General features: G+C 42.4%; 1 protein-coding gene across 1 annotated transcript in view; it reads left to right on the top strand.

Annotated features, from left to right (window-relative positions):
• Positions 1–20,652, top strand: part of LOC144249260 (KN motif and ankyrin repeat domain-containing protein 4-like) — a 66,049-nt gene extending 45,397 nt beyond the window's left edge. The window contains exons 3-4 of the mRNA XM_077791549.1: positions 19,591–19,791; positions 20,593–20,652. Of these exons, the coding sequence (XP_077647675.1) occupies positions 19,591–19,791; positions 20,593–20,652 (261 nt within the window). The remainder of the gene's footprint in view (positions 1–19,590; positions 19,792–20,592) is intronic.
• The last annotated feature ends 1,210 nt before the right edge of the window (positions 20,653–21,862 follow it).

Here is a 21,862-nt window from a genome sequence, read left to right as displayed (position 1 = left end):
GCACAAACCTGCAATGCCAACTACTCAGGGGAAGTTGAGGCTCGAGGACTGCAAGTTAGAACCCAGCCTGAACAATTCAGGGAGACCTTGTCCACAAATACAAAGGGCTGGAGATGTAGCTCAGGGATAGAGTGCCCATGGCTTCACCCCTAGCCTGAACTTAATTTTGAAACTTGCTTTAACTGTCTTTTAAATATATACACCTTTTAAAATTCAAATTTCATGAATTAGAACACAAATTCTAGAATAACAGAATATAACATTTGCCTTTCTTTCCAGCAGAGTCTATTCTTAGTCTGGAGAGACCTACTGAAGGGCAGCCAGATCCAAATTTGGATTTAGATTACAAACAGATTACAATTGAAACTCATTAGTATTCTGCCCCTGGTGCACCTGCCTTCCCCCCCCCCCTTTTTTTTTTTTTTTTTACTGCAGTGTTGAACCCAGAGAGGCTTAACCACTGAGCAACACACCCAGTCCTTTTTTAAATATTTCCTTCAGAAACAGGGTCTCACTAAGTTATAAGGGCCTCATGAAACCACTGAGGCTGGCTTAGAACTCGAAATCCTCCTGCCTCAGCCTCTTAGCTGCTCAAACTACAGGCATGCACCACTGCACCCAGCCCAGAGGTCTCCACTTGTTCCTGGAGATAGAGTGTAGGAATAAAGAAGAGGATTTGTTGAGGCAGATCCCAACCCCCTTCATCTTAAGGGACCTAGTACATTTTGCTGGAAGACTTAGGAGTTTTGCATCAGGTAATTGCATGTTAATTTCTCAACAATTTGCTAGCAAAGCCCAAAATATTTCAATAGATTCAGTCCACGTGTTCATGGAGAGGTGGAGAAAAGAACTTGCTGTCAGCCCCATCTAGGTCACTGTCTCCCCACTGCCAATACCTGTAGCTCTGTTGACACTGGGGGAAGGAAGGTTTCTATTGACTTTAACTCAAAAAGGTGTGCAAAATTCAAAAGTGCCTGTTCTGCAGTGGTTAGGAATAATCACCCTGTGAGCAGTTACTAAATTCCATCGTGGATAAGATTATATTAATGCTTTTGATTTCATTCCCTCATAGCTTCCTTTGTGGTTCAGTGTTGAGTCTGTCTGTTTTACACTTGTTTTATAAGAGTTTTAAGTCCAAGGAGTCTAAATTTGCATCAAGCTTTGTAAACACTGGAGGATCCCATTAGCAGCTAGTAATTCAATCAGCAGGTCTGGGAGTGTATCTCAGAGGTAGAGTATCTGCCTGCATGTATGAGGCCCAGATCTAATCCCAGCACTAAGAGAGAGAGAGAGAGAGAGAGAAGGGAGGAAGGAAGGAAGGAAGTAAAAATGTTGTGGAGAGAAAATGTGATCAGCAGTGAGATTCCCCTCTTATAATGCTCTATCCAAAGAAGATGCATGCAGATTACTTGGAGGCAGATATTCAGGTCTTTTTATTTGGTAGAGCAGTGGGCTTTCCAACCAGAACCTGCTTTCATATGAAACTTGCTTGCTTTGATGGAGGTGACTGTTGGAGGCCCACTAAGTTAGCCTCCTTAGGAAAGGATGAAAGAGAAGGAGGTTGAAGCAGCTTTCTCCAGGCACAGGAATGCACAGGCCCTGTACCCCAGTCCTGCTGGCCCCAACTTGTGGGGCGCATGTGAAGTCAAGGTGTGTGCACGGGTGCAGCAGTGGTGCTGGTTGCAAATGACATGAGCAGGCCAGGTGGCCAGGCCTGGTTGCAGACTGAGCCAGAAGCTAGAGCCTCAGGGGGCTCCAGCAGCAGCATGTGAACCTCCACGAAGGAGAAGGAAAAAATTATGCCTCAAAATCTTCTTTAAGCCAGGCATAGTTGTGCATGCCTGCAGTTCCAGTGAGTCTGGAGGCTCTCAAGTTGGAGGCCAGCCTGGGAAATTTAGGAAGTCCTTCAGCAACTTATCAAGACCCTGTGTCAAAATAAAAACCCAGATGCAGTCAACAATATAAAATGATACAGCTACTATGGAAAACAAGGAAATTCATCAAAAAACAAAATAAACAAACAAACAGAAAAGTAAAACTAAAATCTGAATAATCATATGACCCAACAACTCTACTTCTAGGTATATATCCAGAGCAGGACCCCAAAGGGATTTTTACACACTCATAATGATGGCCACATTATTCACCATAGCCAAGATGTGGAAACAGAAAAGCCCATCTATGGATGGATGAATGAAGATGCAGTACATCTGTACAATGGAATATTCCACAGCCTATTTCAAGGAGATGCTAACACCAGCTACAACACGGATGAGTCTCAGGGATATTATGGAAGTGAAATGTCAGTCACAAGAAAACTAATATTCTATGATCCCACTCACATGGGGTATCTAGAATAGTCCAAATAATAAAAACACAAAGTTCCTCAATGATTTACATGTATGAATTGCCAAGATCATTGTAATGTCATGTGTATCTAATAAAAAAATTTAAAAAAAGAATTGAATAAGCAAATAATAATAATAATATAAAAGAAACACGAAGTTGAAAATTCTGGTGAGTAGGAGGGAAGTTATGTTGAACAGGCAGAGTTTCAAATTGGCAAAATGAAAACTCTGTGGCTCTGGACATCATGGTACATGCCTGTAATCCCACCAACTCAGGATGCTGAGGCAGGAGGATTACAAGTTTGAGGCCAGCCTCTTTAGCAAAGAGGAAATTTAATGAGACACTATCTTAGAAAAAAAAAGAAAAGAAAAGAAAACTATGACTGTGCTAGATCAGAGGTATAGTGCTTACCTGAATGCAGAATCTTATATTCCATACCTAGCACAACAAAAATAAATAAAATAATAAGTACTTAGAGGAATTGTAGAGAAATGCAAATATAATAAGTGTGGAAAGGATGAACCATTTGAAATTTTAGATAATTCATATTGCTATCTACTTCTGTAAATTTGGGCAAGTTATTTGCATGATTTTTTATTTCCTCACCTATAACATGGCAGATAATGGCACAGAAGACTTTAGTGAGGGTGAAATGATGTGTGTCTAAAAAGAACCCCAGTGTTTACCATGAAGGGAAGGCTCAGCTGACAGCACCTTCTCACTTCCTGGGTCCTCCCCAGGCTGTCTCCAATGGAGAAACAGCCCACGGGTTCAATAGTAGCAGATTGGCTTACAAATAATATGCAATGGCATTCAAGGTCATGCTTTTTAGTCTACAAGGCCAGTAAGCAAAAATTATGTGTGGCTGGGCTCAGGGGTGCACACCTGTAATCCCAGCAGCTTGGAAGGCTGAGGCAGGAGGAGCACAGGCAGGCCTCAGTGACTTAGCAAGACCCTAAGCATTTAGTGAGTGAGACTGTCCAAAATAAAAAGTAAAAAGTGCTGGGTGTCGCTCAGTGGTAAAGCAACCCTAGGTTCAATTCCCAGTAACTCACCCCCCCCAAATAAATTATGGATGAGAAAAGGAAAGTTTGGCTTTTACCTTATGTCCCAGGGTGGAGCCATTTACATGTGTGCAGGATAAGCAGATGTTCTACCATCAAGTTACTCCCCCAGCCACAAAATGTGTATACATTTTTTTTAAAGAGGTGCTTGGTAATTAAACCCATAGTTTGCTAAGTTCTGAAGGTAACATGAAGCATGAGTCTCCACACAATTCACCCCACACCTTCACAGAGAAGTTGCCTGACTCTTCAGCCTGAAGGGAGGTCAGGGTACTTGCTTATAGATCATGCTCACAGAGTAACACAAGAATCCTTCCTCGCCCTTTAGCTTTTGCTGGTTGCTGGGCATACAGGGTGTCCCTGGGCTAGTGGAGCTATCACTCCAAGCTACCTCACCTAAACATACTCTTGTGGATCTTTCAAGGACACCAGTGATTGGCTTAAGGACAATTAATCTAGTATGACCTCATCTCAATTAACTGAATCACACCACTTTTCAATGTCACATTGAAGTTCCAAGGGACTTAAAGGTGGGAGGAGGGATGCTATTTAATCTACAACCACCCACCCCTTGAGCTTTCACAGGATGATTAGAGATATGTGAAGGGTGGCTTTGTCAATATTTTATCACCTCCCACAGCCTGTAGGGCTCCAATCCATACTCTTCTTCCAAACACCCACTGGGGAGACTGAGGCAGGAGGCTCAAAAACTGAGGACAGTTTCAGCAACTTAGAAGACCCTCTTTTAAAACAAAAAAAGAGCTACAGATGTAGCTCAGGGCAGAGAATCCTATAGTTCAATCCATAGTATTGGAGGGAGAGTAATCCAGCCCCCATTTTGAGACCCTGGACATCCAACCTATGTGGCAAAAGGGACTTTGCAAATTTGACCAAGTGGTCTTTTGGACATTAGAGGATGATCCTGGATCATCTGCATAGGTCCTAAATGCAGTTGCAAGTATCCTTATCTGGACATCCAACCTATGTGGCAAAAGGGACTTTGCAAATTTGACCAAGTGGTCTTTTGGACATTAGAGGATGATCCTGGATCATCTGCATAGGTCCTAAATGCAGTTGCAAGTATCCTTATGAGAGGGACAGAGTTCCTGCCTCTGGGAAAGAATAGCCTTGGGTTGTAAGGGCAAACATCAGTAACTTGGCACCTGACCAAAAACCAAGGGATGCCAGCAGCCACCAAAAGTTGGAAGAGTAAGAACACATTCTCCCTGAAGCCTGTAATAGTGATTTCAGTCAAATGATAGTGATGCTGCATTTCTGGTCCCCAAACCTGAGATTCAAGTTCTACTTTCAATTTTATTAATTTCTTATAGTGGCCATAGGAACATAAACATCTAGTTACAATGTCACACTCATTCCATGAGAAGCAGACTGAGTATTATGTGGGAAAGTTGTTTTAAAAACTTCCCATAAGAAGTCTTTAAAAGTGTGGGAATTCTGTAAAGCTGTCAAGGCAAAGTTGTGAGAGTGGAAAAATAATGGAGCAACTCTGACTAAGGGGCCCATCTTCCCAACTGTCTTCCCAGACCAAAGGCTGTAACCCTCTGTGGTTTCTCATTTTCTAAGATCTGCATCAGGAGTGGGGTGCAACTCAATGGTAGAAGGCTTTTCTTGCTTGGGCAAGATCCTGATTCAACCACCAGTATTGCAAAAAATAAAAGCACAAGTATTGAAAACACAGGGAAGAGAGTTCATCTGTATGGAGTTAGGCAGTAAAATTCAAAAACTATTCAACCACATAGAGTAAGGACAAAGTATGTTGGAAAGGGTAAAACTTTTAATAGCAAAATGAGTATATTCAAATGGAAAAAGCAGATTCACTGATACATGATAAGATTATGAAATATCCTTCCCCATACATTCAGCATTTGCATTTTTTCTTCTCTACTTTACCCTACCACCTTTACCCTGTACATTTCCCATCTGTTCCTTCCTCCCCCCCTCAGTAATACAGAAACTTCCCTAGGCAAATTATGATGACTACCATTACATTTTTAAAATATGCCCTTTAACCTACATAACATCTAGGTAACACCACTCCTTTCCCCTCATCCCCAAATAAAGAGTTAGCTCCCACTCTTCTGGACAGAGATGTTGTATTTGTCAATTTTCTAATATATGTTGGGGTGATGAAAGCGACAGTTGCAGCCACCTAGGTTGTTTTCTCCAATAATTCTTTCAAAGTGGGTACACAAGAAATGAACTTCCTAAATTCTTCCATATCCAAAAAATATCTTTGTTTTACCATGGAAATCAAATGCCAGTTTGGCTGGATACAGGATTCTAGGGCGAAAGCCTGTCTCCTGAAGGCTTGATGTTGCTCCATTGACTTCTTGCATCCAGGGTGCCCAGTGAGAAGTCGGCTGTCAGTCAGATTCTTGTGCCTCTGTAGGAGATTTCTTTTTTTTTCTCTAAAAACCTTTAGAATTTTCTCTTTATCACTACAATTCAAAATCTTCACCAACATGTGCCTAGGAGTGAGTCTGTTTTTGTCAGTCACGCTGGGGATTCGGTGAATACTCACTATCCCAAGACTAGAATCCCGAAGGTCTAGAAAATTTTCTTCAATTATTTCCTGAAGTATGTCCTCTGCTTACTTCTCTTCACTGTCTTTTTCTGGGATTCCTATCAAACAGATGTTGGCACTTTTGAATCTATCCTCCCTCTCCCTTAGCATTTCTTTATTATCTGCTTGGCCATCTGTATGGTATCATTAGAGATTTCTTCCATTTCATCATCTAGATTGCAAAGTCTTTCTTCAAGGATGTCTATTCTACTTCTCAGACCATCTATTGAATTGTTAGTTTCCAAGATAACTGGAAGGCATTTTTAAAAATTTTTCCAATCTCTTCTTCCATCTCTCTGAAGATACTGATCATAGTTTTATAGTTTCTTTGTTTCCTGGATTAGGTCTGCGACTCTGGATGTGTGTGTTTGAACAGTCTTCCATGTAAAAAAACCCTCCTTCTTCCTTTCTCCTCAGATTTCATTCCCAATTGAAAGTAATAATCTTTTCATAATCTCCCTCCATTACCCTTACAGTTGTCTTAGGAGCATGGCATTTCTCACATAATATTGGGAAATATCCGCCCTCCTCCTCATCCTCCCATCACTCACACTCCCACCACTCTTCTTCCCCAGAGGTATCAAATTTCATCTGCAAAGCCTCTTGTCCCTCCTCTTCTATGTCACAGGCCCCTTCTTCCTCTTCAGCCCTTATGCAAAAGATGTCATCCTTGTGGGTCTCTGAGTCTTTTCCTGTCATCTCAAAGGTAGGGATTCCTTTATCCTTCCACTCTGAAAACTCTTCCTCTGGGGTCTCTAAGCTCCTCACTTCTGGCCTAGAGACTTTCACCTCTTTGATGAATAAGGAATGGAAGCCATCACTTGCTGTTCCTCTAGCTTCCTGTTTTGAATCTACTAGAGCGTTACCCTGAAAGTCAAAAGAAAAGTTTTGTAAGTTGTATGGCTCTTACAGAACTAAAATTTTCACTTCACTCTCTAAATTTACTATGACTAACATTTTGACAATGAACAAGGACTGGGATAACCGCTTCAACATTTCTTCCTTTTTTGTGGTGCTGAGGATCAAACCCAGGGCCTTGTAGTAATGACATCTTTGTGAAGGCCTAATCCCCAAGCAAGGCAAGTTTGTCTATGATTATTCCAAAATTCATACCTGCTTTACTAGTACTGGCAACAAATTTTCATGATGTCTTTATGCCTACCTTGGTCCTTCTATATCCCTATCCCTGAACATATTTTAAATAACCACTTACATGTCTGTTTATTGCATTGTAACCAAGCACAGTGGCACATGCCTAAAATCCTAGTAGCTCAGGAGACTGAGGCAAGAGGATGTGAGTTCAGTGCCAGCCTCAGCAAAAGCCGAGGGCTAAGCAACTCATCGAGACCCTACATACGCTTTAGACATAACCTTATACATTAATATGCTTACCCCATATCCTCCTCCTAGATTTGGTTTTTCCTTCTGTCGGAGCACAGGGTTCAGTAATTCTCCTAAGACAGGTTTTTGGCTGGTAAATTGTCGTAAACTATGCAGGTCTGAAAATCTCTTCATCTCACCATCACATTTAAATGCTAATTGGACCCCACACAGAAACTCAGGTCCAAAGCCATTTTCTCTCAAAATGTTGAAGATGTCGCCCCACTGCTTACTGACTTCCAAGGTGGCTGATGCCAGAGGGTCTGCAGCCAGGGTGAGCACGGCTCCTTCCTCCATCAGAGTTTCTTCTTTTGATGCTTTGACGGTCTTCTCTTTGTTACTGAGGCTCTGGTGGTTTTCTTTCTCCATTGCTTTTACTGCTCCACCCTCCCTATGCTTTCTCTTCTCTTTGTCGGGCAGTCGTATGTGGTGACTGCCATTTCTACATGTGTCGTCCTTCATATCTGAGGCTTCTGCCATCCCCCCAATGGCTTGGTAACTTTGAGGCTCATTCTGGGGTAATTCCTTCCCTTGACTGCTAGTGGACATCTTGACTTTGTCCCATTTACAACTCGGCTCGTCTATTTCCTCTTTTCTAAAAGTTAAGTTTTCAGTACACTCAGCGAATTTAGAATTTTTTTCTTCTTGTTCACTCAACTCTGTTTTTTGTGAAGCTAAATCTTTCACTTCCTGCCACTCTTCCCTGCTACTACAGTGTTCTGTATCTTTTGTTTCAGATATCTCACTTTTTACTAGCATTTCCTTTAGGTCCTTTTTCATTGTTTCCCTCATGTCAAAAAACATCAGGACCTGCATTTGCAACAAGTCCTTATATTTCTCCATAATAGTAATTGATATATAATCTTCGAACTTGTAATCTAACATCCGAGGTATCTCCTCATCAGTACATCTTAGCTGATTTCTTTTGACCCAGGTGGTTTTTTTCTGTTCCTTTGCAAACCTAGACATTTTTGACTGTACAGGCGACATTGTATCTATATTGTCCAGATTGTATTGTTTTCCCTTTTGAAGAGTAATTTTAGTTCTTGCACAATGGCTAGGCTCCAGGAATCTAGAATCCTCAAATAACTCTCATCTGAAATATAAAGAAATGAAAAATTATTTACCAATGAATTTCACTGAGAAACTCAGTAGTATGAACTTCATTAACTATGTGGACTCCATAAAAATTAGAAGATGAAGACTCATGAAATGGGCATATGAACTCTAAAATGAGGAAAATCAGTACTCACAATTTGTGCATGATCATTAAAACCCATTGACAACGCTGTGTGTGGTGGCATATACTATAATTTCAGTTACTCAGGAAGCTGGGGAACTTGAGGCTCCTCAGGAACGTGAAGATCACAAGTTTAAGGTCAGCCTGAGAAGTTTCACAAGATCCTGTCTCAAAAAAAAATTATATATATATGATGTAGTTCAGTGGCACAATACATGTGTAGCATACTCAAGACCCTGGGTTCATTCCCCAGCACAGATGAGCCTGACAGCTGATAACTAAAAATAATGGAACTAGATGATTTCCCATAGTATTAATTTTTCAGTTTAAATTCAAACATCAAACAAGCATCAAACAAATTAACCAAAACAAACATTTTTAACAATGTACCATACCAACCTGAGTGGAATCTTGCACAAAACCAAGGAAGAAAAGTCTCTTTCTAATTACAGAGATTAATAACATTAGGACTATTCCTCAAAAATCATCTGACAATCAATATAAGGTGGTGTCAGCCTGAAATCTAAGCTATTTAGGAAGCTGAGGCAGGAGGCTCATAAGTTCATGGCCATTATAAAGGGATAGGGGGTTGGGGTTGTGGCTCAGAGGTAGAACACTAGATTAGCATGCCTCAGGCACTGAGTTCCATCCTCAGCACCTCGTTAAGATAAAGGTATTGTGTCCACCTACCACTTAAAGTAAATGTCAAAAAGAAAAAAGGATAGGGATATGGCTTTGTGGTTCAATGACCCTGGGTTCAACGCCCAACATCAATGAAGAATTTATTATTTTTTTCAAGTACAAATATTAAAATATTAATGCACACGTAAACCAGACCCCTCTTCCTACCTCCTGCAGGACATATGTTTGCTTAAGGAGCCTCAGTTAGGTTGTGTTGTGTGTGTGTGTGTGTATGTGAATAGAACTTTATTTATATATGGTGCTCAGAATCAAGCCCAGTGCCTCATATATGCTAGGCAACCACTCCACCACTGAGCTATACCCCAGCCCAACTTTTTGGTTTTAACCATTGTATATACCATATTGTACAAGTGCCTGACTGAGCAAGAAGCCACTCCATTCCTGAATCAGGAGCTAACAGACACAAGGGAGGAAAAGCACAGTACAACAGCTGGCTCCACTGACAGCAGACATGTGTCCCACCCTCTTCCTCTCTGTGGCCTGGTGGGTACTCAGGTCTTATCAGTCCAGTTCACCACTGCCAACAATCCCCAAGCTGTTTAAGAATCATGTCCTTGGGGTGGGGAAATAGCTCAATTGGTAGAGTGCTTGCCTAGCATGCACATTGCCCTGGTTCAATCCACTGCCTTGCAGGGATTCAGTGGTTTATGGAATGGAGAACAGAGTTAATTATCAAAAGTGGTAGGAATTAACTGGGTATGTGGCCCTTCATGCCTGTGACCCCAGCTGCTAGGGAGGCTGAGGTGGGATGAATATTTTTGAGCCCACAGGTTCCAGACAAACCTGGGCAACAGAGACCTGTCATCTCAAAACAAATAGTTGGGTGCCATGACACACCCCTATAATCCTAGCTATGTGGGAGGCTGAGGCAAGAGGATCTCAAGTCTGAGGCCAGTCTGGGAAATTTAGCAAGACCCTGCCTCACAATAAAACAAAGGCTGGGGAAATTGGGCATGGTACACATGCCTGTATGTTTTCCCTCAGGTGGAAGCTAGAGAGAAAGAAAGAAGAATTAAAAAATCTCACTAAAATAGAAAGCAGACCATCAATAGAGGAAGGGAATCATGAGGGGAAGAGGGAGGCATGGGTTAAGTACCAGGGAGCAAAACTGACCAAATTATGCAATGCCCATGTGCATATACGTCACAATAAATCCCACTTTTCTATATAATCATCATATCCTAATTAGTAATAGTAGAAGGGAGATCAGTAGAACAAGCAAGAGGATGGGAAGGGAGAACAGGGAAGGTACTGGGGGATGAGATTATTCACAATGTTATGTGCATATACAAATATGGAATTATGCATAATTATGCATAATTATGTATAATCATCAGGTCCCAGTAAATAGTTACTGTAAGAGCCATCAATTCTACTTCTGTGTATATGCTCCAAAGAAAAGCAGGGACTCGGGCTGGGGATATGGCTCTAGAGGTAGTGTGCTCACCTGGCATGAGTGTGGCCCGGGTTCAATCCTCAGCACCGCATACAAACAAAAGATGTTGTGTCCACCGAAATCTAAAATAAATATTAAAAATAAATTCTCTCTCTCCGCTCTCTTTTTTTAAAAAAAAAAGAAAGAAAAAAGGGACTCATATGTGTATTTGTACAGTCATGTTTGTTGGACCATATTTTTTTTTTTTTTTTTGCGGGGAGGCAGGGAAGATTGAACCCAGGAGTGTTCTACCACTGAGCTACATCCCAAGCCCTTTTAAATTTTCATTTCATTTTATTTTTTTGCAGGGCAATGGATGGGAGGTGGATACAAGGGTTTCATTAGATTTCTTACAACCCAAGTTGGTAAGGCTAGCCTCAAACTTGGAATCCTACTGCCTTAACCTCCTGATTTGCTGATATTACAAGTAGGTTCCACTGTTCCTGGCTCCCAATCCACAGCATAACATCATTATTTACAGCAGCCAGAGGTAAATAACCTACATACCTAACCACCATGGGTGAATAGGTGAATAAGGCTCGGCATATACATGCTGTGGAACATCACCCAGCCTTAAAGGAAATTCAGACACAGAATACAACATAGAGAAACCTTGAATAGAAGCTAAGTAAAGTAGGCTGAAACTAAGAAATAGTCCATTCAAGCTAGGCTCCCAAAGTAGTCAAATTCATAGACACACAAGTGATTGCTAGGAGCTGGGGGACAAAGAGAATGTGGAGTTGCTGGACAAACCTAAAACAGACAAAATAGTTGCAAAACAAATCACCTTCTTAATGAAATACACTAAGGACAACCAAGCACCAGGAGTGGTGCATGAATGAGGAAGCAGCCACAACAACCCACAACACAGAGCCTTGTACAGGACTTGAAAATTCATACCCAGGCCAGAGAGGGGCCTTCTCTAGCTCACAATAACAGAACTCCCTATATGCAACATGTGTGCCTTATTTGGATATTAATTGAAATAGACCAATTTTTGTGTGTGTGTGACTCACTTTTTACAAATTGTCTTCAGTTTGATAAACTCTTAGGCTTAAAAAAATTATCAAAAAATCTGTTGAGGGGCTGGGGATGTGGCTCAAGCGGTAGCGTGCTTGCCTGGCATGCGTGCAGCCCGGGTTCGATCCTCAGCACCACATACCAACAAAGATGTTGTGTCCACCGAGAACTAAAAAATAAATATTAAAAAATTCTCTCTCTCTCTCTCTCTCTCTCTCTCTCTCTCTCTCTCTCCCCTCTCTCACTCTCTCTTTAAAAAAAAAAAAAAAAAAAAATCTGTTGAAAAAGAACAGTTTTTACATGTTTCTGGTGACAGCCATACACTTGTGTACTTATCAGAATGTTCCAAATGTATTGTAATATTTGTTTATTCTTCAGAATACAAAAATTATAAAGCAGCAGAGATTTTGGATGGACAGAGTATTAACTGATATCAAGGAATATTAATTTCACTAGCTAGATAATATAATTGTTTAGGAATATATAGCTGAATGGCAGAGTGCTTGCCTAGTACTTGTGAGGCCCTGGGTTCAATCCTCAGCACTACATAAAAATAAAAAGCATTGTGTCCAATTACAACAACAAAAGATGTCTTGTAGTACCCAATGGTATGCACCTACTACTCCAGAGTCAGCATGTTCCAAATTCCAGGCAGGCTTCAGTAATTTAGTGATTAAGCACTTCTGGGTTCAATCTCCAGCACTCAACAAAACACAAAGTTTTGAATACTGAGGTTGTTGTGACCAGAAAACAATGCCCTCTGATAAGACAATGGTTGATCCAATTACTGTTTGTATACATCATGTAATTCTATAGAATATCTTTGTATATAATATCTATGACACACCAAATATATACATAAAACTTGCACATTATTTTCTATACATGTAGTTTGAGCACTCCATAAACAAAATCCTAAATCTGAGATACTCCAAAATGCAGAGTTTATTGAGCATCAACTTAAAACCAGTAAAACCTTCACATTATTAAAATTTTTCATCATACATGGACACACACGTTTTATTCCAAAATCTGAAAAAATTCTGACACTTCTGCTCCTCTCCAAGTTGAAGATAAATAATATGAAATCTGTGTATATATATTTATATACAAACAAATGACTATGCCAGTGGGGCATGCCTGTAATCCCAGTTGAAGCTCAGGCAGGAGGGCTGAAGGTTCAAGGCCAGCCTCAGTACCTCAATGAGACCTGTTCTCAAAAAAAAAAAAAAAAAAAAAAAAAAAAAGGCTGGGGATGTAGCTTGGTGCTAAAAGACACCTGGGTTCAATTCTCAGCTAAAAAAAAAGTGGCACACAAAATATAAAGGGGCAGGGATGTGGTTCAGTGGTTAAGCATCTCTGGGTTTGGGTTTAATTTCTGGTTCCAAAAAATAAGTTTCCTGGAGCCAGGTTTTTGTCCAAAAAACTTTTTTTTTGGTACCAAGCCTCTAGGGTGCCCAAGGCCCTGAGATCACTCCTCTAAACTCACTCCCCCAAATAACACACAAAACCCCACATCCCTGTATTTGAAAGCCCCTACAGCCAGTACTGGGGCAAAAGCCCCCCTTGCTGCATTTAAATGGACCCCAGGCATTGTTAGATCTTGGGGTCAATAACTTGGCAGAGGCCCTGTCACCCAACACTCACTTTTTAGGGTAACGTGTCCTGCAAAAGCCACAGGTACCATGAGAAAAAAACTGGAAATCACCCACATACCCACTGCTGACTTGGAACAAAGGCACCAAAATGTCCAAACTATGGAAGAGTGCACAGCAAGGAGAAGAGATCTGTAGAGACTAAAAGGTTCTCAAGGACCTGGCCTCAGAAACAGAACAAAAACCCAAGTAGCAAGAAAGGAGAAAATCATAAGAAAAATATGAAGTCATCAAAAAATGTCAAAGGCCCCTGACCCAAGGAAGGAGACTCATTAACTAGAACTGAAGTTGGCACCCTACCTTATTCTCTAACCCTGCACCCCATAAGTAGTAGCCCACCAAACTGAGTGACTACTGAGGCCAGAGCTTATACTAAATGAAGTTCATTAAATTGTCAGGAAAAAAAGGCCTATTTTGAAGTCTTTTACTTTAATGACAATGCAAATAGCTAATAAACACATGAAAAGAGGGATTCCCCAAGCCAAGGAAATGAAAAATTAACATTTACTTTTCCCTTCCTTAAAACTAGGGGGACAGGCGGGGCATGTGACTCTGTGCTAGAGCACGTGTGTGTGGCTTTGGGCCTTGGGTTCCATTCTCAGCACTGCATATATGAAAATAAAGGTCCATCAACATCTAAAAAAAAATCTAGGGAGAATTCACCTACCCACCCAGCTCTAAGGCTCCAGGCCTGTGAATTGCTAACTGTCTCAGTTATTCCTAAGCATACTGCCTCTTATTGTATAGTACTAAGAAAATGAGCTTAAAAATAAAGCTCAATTTTTCAGTCACTTAGTGTTAGGGTCAGTAAACAAGTCAAGATGGCTCCTGGCATTTTGCCAGAGGGAATGGTTTTTGAAGTAAGGCCAGTGAGCCATTAAGATGATAGAGATTCCTTACTGACTGACTGTTGTGTCTCCATTATGTCAATTAAGTGTATAATTAAGATGAGGATTCCTTATTGGTTGACTGCTAGTTTATGTTAATTAAGATAAGCTGTGTGTAATTATTTATGTATATATACCCCTCCTGTCCTACAGCTCCCACTCCTGCTGTATCAATCTTCACAAGTTCCTCCCCCCGTTAGTTTGCCCAGCCAGCTGGGTTGTGGCAACTTAGTCTGTAAAGCTAACTCTTTTAAAGGCTATCATCCAGGACCTGACCAGCAATTTTGCTTCATCTTGTTTTACCTTGCTTTCTAGGGACTCTCCACCCCAAGTGCTGTGGGTAGAATTCAGAGTAGCTAGGATCTTGGGTGGGAAAATGATCACTGATCACATTTATTTTCATTAATTCAACTGGAATTTATATTTAATAGTTGTAAATTTAGTATCTAGACTGAGTTTTTATAGGTGGTCAGAATATCTTTATGTGGTGCTGCGGATCAAAGCCCAGTGCTTCCTGCTCTCCCTTGGAGTCACAATCCCAGACCCAAGGAAAACTCCTTTTACATATTATTTTGGCAAACAGCTTGTCATTGACCCCTAGGGGAGGGCTCCTTTACTGAGTCACATCCTCAGCTCCCACAGCCCACCTTTTTTTAAGGGGTGAGGGGGAACCAAGGGATTGAACTCAGGGGCAGTCAACCACTGAGCCACATCCCCAGCACTATTTTGTGTTTTAGAGACCGGGTCTCACCCAGTTGCTTAGTGCTTCACCTTTGCTGAGGCTGGCTTTGAACTCAGGAGCCTCCTCTCTCAGCCTCCCCAGATGCTGGGATTACTGGTGTGCTCCACTGTGCCCCGCCCCTTTTCATTTTTTGAGACAGGATCAAACTAAATGTCTGAGGGTGGCCTCAAACTTTAGATTCCCTTGTATCAGCCTTCCAAATCCCAGGGATTATAGTTCTGTGCTGCTGAGCTGGGCACTGAAGTTCTAATCTAGAACTCCTGAGATTGTAAAAGGTCACTTCACCTTATTCACTCTAAGATACCCTTCTCCACAGCCACCTCCCCCAGCCTGCAGACCTGAACACCACTGTCCAGTCCCCAAACCCTTGGCCAACCCTCAGCAATTCACCCACTTGCGTGCCTCTGCCAGGAACAGACCAGTTTCACAGAGCATGATGTGGTCTACTGTGCAGCAGTCTCTACCTAGAAGTCAAGGCCATGATATTGAAGTCAAGATTCAAGGTTGACTATGCAGGAAATCACCATCTTATCAACAAGAAAAGAGCAGTTCCTTGTCTACTTCTGTTTCCTTAAAAAAAGACAAGAGGGGCTGGGGATGTGGCTCAAGCAGTAGCATGCTCACCTGGCATGCGTGCAGTCCGGGTTCAATCCTCAGCACCACATACAAAGATGTCATGTCCACCGAAAACTAAAAAAAATAAATAAATATAAAAAAAGACAGGAGCCTGGCTCCATGGAGCATGCCTGTAATCCCAGTGGTGCAAAAGGCTGGGACAGGAGGATTGAGAGTTTAAAGCCAGCCTTAGAAATAGCAAGGTGCTAAGCAGCTCAGGGAAACCCTGTCTCAAAATATAAAATTGGGTTGGGGATAATCGGGTGCCCTCGGTTCAATCCTCAGTGCAAAAAAAAAAAAAAAAGTTCAAATTTCCCTGTGGGCAATGGAGAGCATGGTAAACCAGGCGCCTGCTCCACAGCTCTGGCTATTACACTGCTCCTGAAAAAGACACTATTAAGTTCTCACCCCCCACCGCACCAACTCTTTACAGATAGGACCTGTATGAAGCTCTTCACATGCTTCATTTTCTTCCCAGGGTCCTGCTGGCTTACTACCCCCACTTTGAAAATAGAGATTTTAAAAATGCTGTTTCCTAGCACCCCACAACCCATAGGGAAAGAAGCAAGGCAAGAGGAGAGAGGGCCCAACTGCTGCGGGGCCTGCTCCAGGGCCAGGCTTACCTGGGAGGAGATCATTATAGCAGCACTGTGTAGTGAACAAAGGTGGGAGACTGTCTCAGCCAAGGCTATTTCACTGCTCACCTCTTCCTTGGCTCCTCCCCTCCTGAGGATTTTGAGATTTTTAGGTCCAACCCCCTCTTGACCTGCATTCCTCCCCTCCCTGGAATCCCATCCTAGCCAAGGCCCCTCCCTAGAGTCTCTCCCTAAACTTGCCACTGAGATCTCCACCCCACCTATCCTGCCTGCAGACATGTGTCTAGGCAAAGGCACCTGTTCACCTGGCCATACACCTGTAGTCCCAGCGGCTCTGGAGGCCAAGACAGGAAGATGATGACTTTTAGGGCAGCCTAGGGATTTAGTGAGAAACTGTCAATCAATCAATCAATTGGCCAGGGGATGGAGCTCAGTGGTAAAGTGCCCCTTGGGTCAATCTCTGGTACCAATAAAATGAAAATAATTTTTAAAAAGCACCTCCCAGTGCCTAATACTCAGCCCACTCAGGATTTCTGTCTTTTTTAATACCACAGCTCATCCATTCCTAAATCCACTTCCATCCCTCCCCTATGCACCAACTCTGAGCAAGCCCATCTTCCCTCTGATCACTGAAATAACCCCCAACTGGTCTGGCTTCCCCTCAGCCCCTCTACAGACATTATGGCAGCCTCTCAGCTTTAATCAGCCTGTTTATGGTGCACCTCCCATACAGCCAGCTGGCTGCGGGGGAGGCTGCCATTGGGGTGATGGCTCCTTAGAGTAGAGGTCTTCAAATTGCAGTGTGCTGTCTGTGGGGCACACTGACCCCTCCAGAAGGAAAGGACCTGAATAGCTTTGTAACAGGGGTTCACTTGGTGCTTTGACTATATCCCTTTTGCCTTTGAAACTTATTTTTTTTTCTTTTTCCCAGTCTCCAACTCCCTGATCTTCTCCTCCCTGATCTTCTTTTCCCTAAACTTCTTCCTGATGTTCTCACCCCTGATCTTCTTTTCTTTGAGCTTCTCTGTTCTTCTCTACCCTATTCTCTCACCTTCTTCCTGATCTCTCCTCCCTAATCACCTTTTCTCTGAATCCCCCTCTGTAAAAGCCTCCTGTTCCTGCTGATGGGCAGAAGCATAGTCTTTGGGACAGCAGCCCTCTGTGTTTCTCCTTTGCTGGTAAAGCAATCAACCTTCTTTTTCCTTTTTCTCAAAACTGTGTCTTTGTTATTGGATTGGCATCAACGGGGACAAGGACTGAGCTTTTGGCAACAGTTTTTTGAATGATTTGTTCATTGAAAACTTTGTTTTGCCAGGCACAGTGACAGAGGCTTGTAATTCCAATGGCTCAGGAGGATCAAGAGTTCTAGGCCAGCTGGGCCTGGTCTCCCACATGCCTGTAATCCTGGAGGCTAAGAAGGCTGACACAGGAGGATCAAGATTTCCAAGCCCCAGCCTCAGCGATAGCGAGGCCCTAAATAATTTATTGAGACCCTATTTCTAAATAAAATACAAAAAAGGTCTGGAGATGGGGCTCCATGGTTGAGTGCCCCTAGGTCCAATTCCCAGTTGCAAAAACAAAACAAAACAAAAAACAGGAAAAGTTTTGATTTGGTATATATTGCATCCCTAGAAAGAGTCCAGGGTTTTCCTCCTCTTATGTTTTCCTTTTGCTTCTTCATGTTTCTCCTGAAATTATCAGTACAGTGAAGCCAACCTGACAGGATGGGAACACATTATTCTGTTTTTCTAGATATTTGAGTTGCGCATCAAGTCTTGAGCTGAGGACTCACCAACTGTTTAACCTGATTGTGAATCCACAATTTTCCCAGCTCTGTGATTATCAGTGGTTTCAAATTCCTTGATGCTATACCTCATCATCACAGAAACCAGGCAACAACCTCTGATCAAGCCCAAAAAAAACCTGATGCTGGGACCTGGAGGTACAGCTCACTACTACAGCACATGCTTAGCATGTGTAAGACCCTGAATTTAAAGGAAGGATTGAATCTAAAAGGAAGGAAAACACATTCTTTGCCTGATTCTCTCCATCTTACAAAGCCCAGTATCCCATCAGAGAGAAAGTGCTGACCTGTCTGGAACTCAGGAGAACCACAGGGGCAAAATATAATGAATTCGGGCTAGGATTGTGGCTCAGTAGTAGAGCACTCACCTAGCATGCCTGAGGCACTGACTTCAATCCTCAGCACCCCATAAAAATAAAATAAAGATATTGTGTCCACCAATATCTAAAAAATAAAATATTAAAATACACATATATATATATATATATAATAAATTCTTGTAGGAGGACTATAGGAAAATATCAACATGTAAATAGTGTATACATGGAAGATGGGAATGGGAAAGAGTAAAATAAATCCGACATAACTTTCCTTCCTTCACATATGAATACACAACCAGTGTAACTCCCCGTCATGTACAACCACAAGAATGGAAAGTTATACTCCTTATATGTATAATATGTCAAAATATGCTCTACTGTCATGAGAAACTAAAAAGAACAAATAAAAAACTTTTAAATAGTATGTACAAGAAAATATAAGGGAAATAAGATATTGTTCATTTTTAATCAGAAAAATTACCACCACACGTTACTCTATTTACATCCTTTATCTTATGTGATTCCCACAAAAGTACTGTGAGACACACACAGAAAGGCCATTCATTTGTAAACAAAGTTAGGATTCAGGGAAGGCATCGAGGCAGCCAGGGTCCCACGTTGGTGGCTGGCAGAGCTGGAGATGGGACTCTCATTCTGATTCTCTTGCTGTGTCCACCCATGATCACAGGGATGTCAACAGCTACAGATTAGAAATAGCCACAGGGACATGAGATCTCCTTGAAACAAAGGCTTCTGGGTATCATTAATCTAAAAAGGCCAGAGGCATGGAGCAGACCAAGGCTTCCTGGGGAAGGCTGGGCCAGGGCTGTGATAGGAAGGCAGGCCACTGAAGCACTCAACCTTCATCTCCCCCATGGCTCCACATGTATCAGTGCTGGGTGCTAGGTACTGTGGAGATAGAGACAAAGATGACAGTCCCTGCCAACAGTCCTTGAGAACAGGAGAGATTCATAAGCTGTGATGCCCAGTGTGATGTATACCACCTGTGTTGGTGGTGGCTGGTTGGAAAGCCTTTAGAGCAGTTGGAGTACCTGACTAGCACCCTGGGGAAGGAGAAGTCTGCCAGACAGAGAAGGAAAGCCACATTGGAAGGAATGGTCATTTTCTTGAGGAGTTCCTGCTGAGCACCCCAGCACCTGCAGCAGTTTCACCATATCCCCATTGCCCTGTGTGCAGGGAGGCCATACTGCCCTGATGCTGGGAATCAACCAAGACCAGGAGGACATGGTCCATGTTCTACTGAGCTGCCAGGCAGAGGTCAACCTGCAGGACCACAATGGATTGTGGGCTCTCATGCTGGCCTGTCACCTTGGCAATGCCGACTTGGTTCGCCTGCTCCTGGCCCACCAGGCCTGCGACAGCAGCCTGACTGATAAGGTGAGACTTATGGACAGTTAACAAGTAGGTTAGTGTTTAACTACTGATCCTGAAAAGTACCTCGATGGCCAGCAGAATCCAAGGAACCACTGTGATAGTAAAAGCAAAAGTGACTCCAATTCATTTTGTGACTCCATTCTGTAAAACAACCATGCCAAGTGCAAGGGTCATGACTGGGACAAGATGCTCTTTTCCTTTTGCTATAGAAACCTTTAAGAACACAGAACTACCTAATGGGGCATTGTTTCTGTAACTAGGGTAACGGGGCTCTTTCTCTAACTGGAGTGATTGGGCTAACTATGATTGGTTAGGCTTCCCACTTGACTGCACTCTCTCACTACTGTTACCTGGATTGCTTGCATTGGATAGACCTCCAAACATCCCTTTTGTGGTTTTCAGGCTTACTTGGAGTGCCTTGCAATTGTTCAGGGCTTATCAGGGAAACAACTTTACGTTCTGGTCAGTCATCAGATTCGATTATATGTGAATGGTCTGGAAGTCAGTTTATGAAACCCCGGGACGAAACTTTAACTATAATACCATATGGTGGTAGCAAGAAAAAATCAGCCTCACAAGGCTGTTGTAGATTTAAATGAGGCAATACAGTGCTAGGAGCCAGATGGCTGGAAATCCCACAGCTCTGAGCAACTGGATGAAGGAACAAACTTTAAAGAGTCATCTCTTGTAGTTAAACTGGAAATACCTCTCTGACATTGATCCACTCTGCAAACTGGCCCATTCTACCGAGCCAGCCTTCGAAGTAGCCCCTTTAGACCCAGGTTTCTTAAATAAAGGTCTCAGTATGGTGAGCACATCGACAACGACAACGATGACGATGACAACGATGACAAGGAAAACTAACCTGTGCCAAAATCATTAAAAGTCACACCTCCACATGGACAGGCTCTCGCACCTGGAGAGGGTGGGGATTAGCTCTGACACAGTTTGGCCAGAATGTCTCACACCCAATCAGGGAGGTGCCCAATCATGTGTAAAAATGGCTTCTCACATATCCCCCCTTTTATCTCTTAAAAATCAAGTGGTGGTTCACTCTCTAATCTTGTTCTACTTGGGCTGCAGAGTCAGGGTGAGAACAGGTGGGTCTCTGTAGAATTCCTGGCCTCCAGCCCTGGAAAAAGAAGAGGCTTCTAGACCCAGCACAAGTGCAGATGGCTCCACAGGGTCCCCAGTGATCCACCCCACCAGTTTTTCCTAGTTCCTATTTGAGTCCTGGCATCCATAGGGCTAGAAGCAGAGCCACCACCTTGGCACCAATGCTGAGGAAGAGGTTAGTAGTTGTGGGTGTGCAGCAGCCATATCTGTGCAAAATGCCTTTTTCCTCTAGACTCAGCACCCTTTTTTTTTTTTTTTTGTGTGTGTGTGTGTGTGTGGAGCTAGGGATCAAACCCATGCCCTTGTTCATGTGAGGCAAGCACTCGACCAGCTGAGCTATATCCCCAGCCCTTTTTGTTTTGTTGGTTTGTTTGTTTGGTACTGGGGATTGAAGCCAGGGGCACTTAACCAATGAGCTATGTCTCCAGCCCTTTTCTTTATTTTATTTTGAGACAGGGCCTAGCTAAATTGCTAAATTGCTGAGACTGGCCTTGAACTCATAATACTCATACTTTAGGCTTCTGAACTGCTGGGTTTACAGGTATGGACCACTGCACCTGGCTCAGAGCCCTCTGATGAATTCCAAAAACTCTTATCCAGATTTCCCTCCCATGTTCCCTCTCCCTATCCCACTATGAATCAGACTCCTTATAGCAAAGGAAACATTTGGCATTTGTTTTTTTGGGGGGATTGGCTAACTTCACGTAGCACTATCTTCTCTAACTTTATCCGTTTACCTGCGAATGCCATGATTTTATTGTCTTTTATTGCTGAGTAATATTCCATTGTATATATATGCCATATGTATTTTTATCCATTCATCTATTAAAGGTCATCTAGGTTGGTTCCACAATTTAGCTATTGTGAATTGTGCTGCTATAAACATTGATGTGGCTATGTCCCTGTAGTATACTGTTTTCAAGTCTTTTGGGTGTATACCAAGGAGAGGGATATTTGA

Source organism: Urocitellus parryii, chromosome 11 (assembly GCF_045843805.1).
Source record: "Urocitellus parryii isolate mUroPar1 chromosome 11, mUroPar1.hap1, whole genome shotgun sequence".
NCBI lineage: Eukaryota > Metazoa > Chordata > Mammalia > Rodentia > Sciuridae > Urocitellus > Urocitellus parryii.
This window is presented reverse-complemented; position numbering and strand designations above follow the sequence as displayed.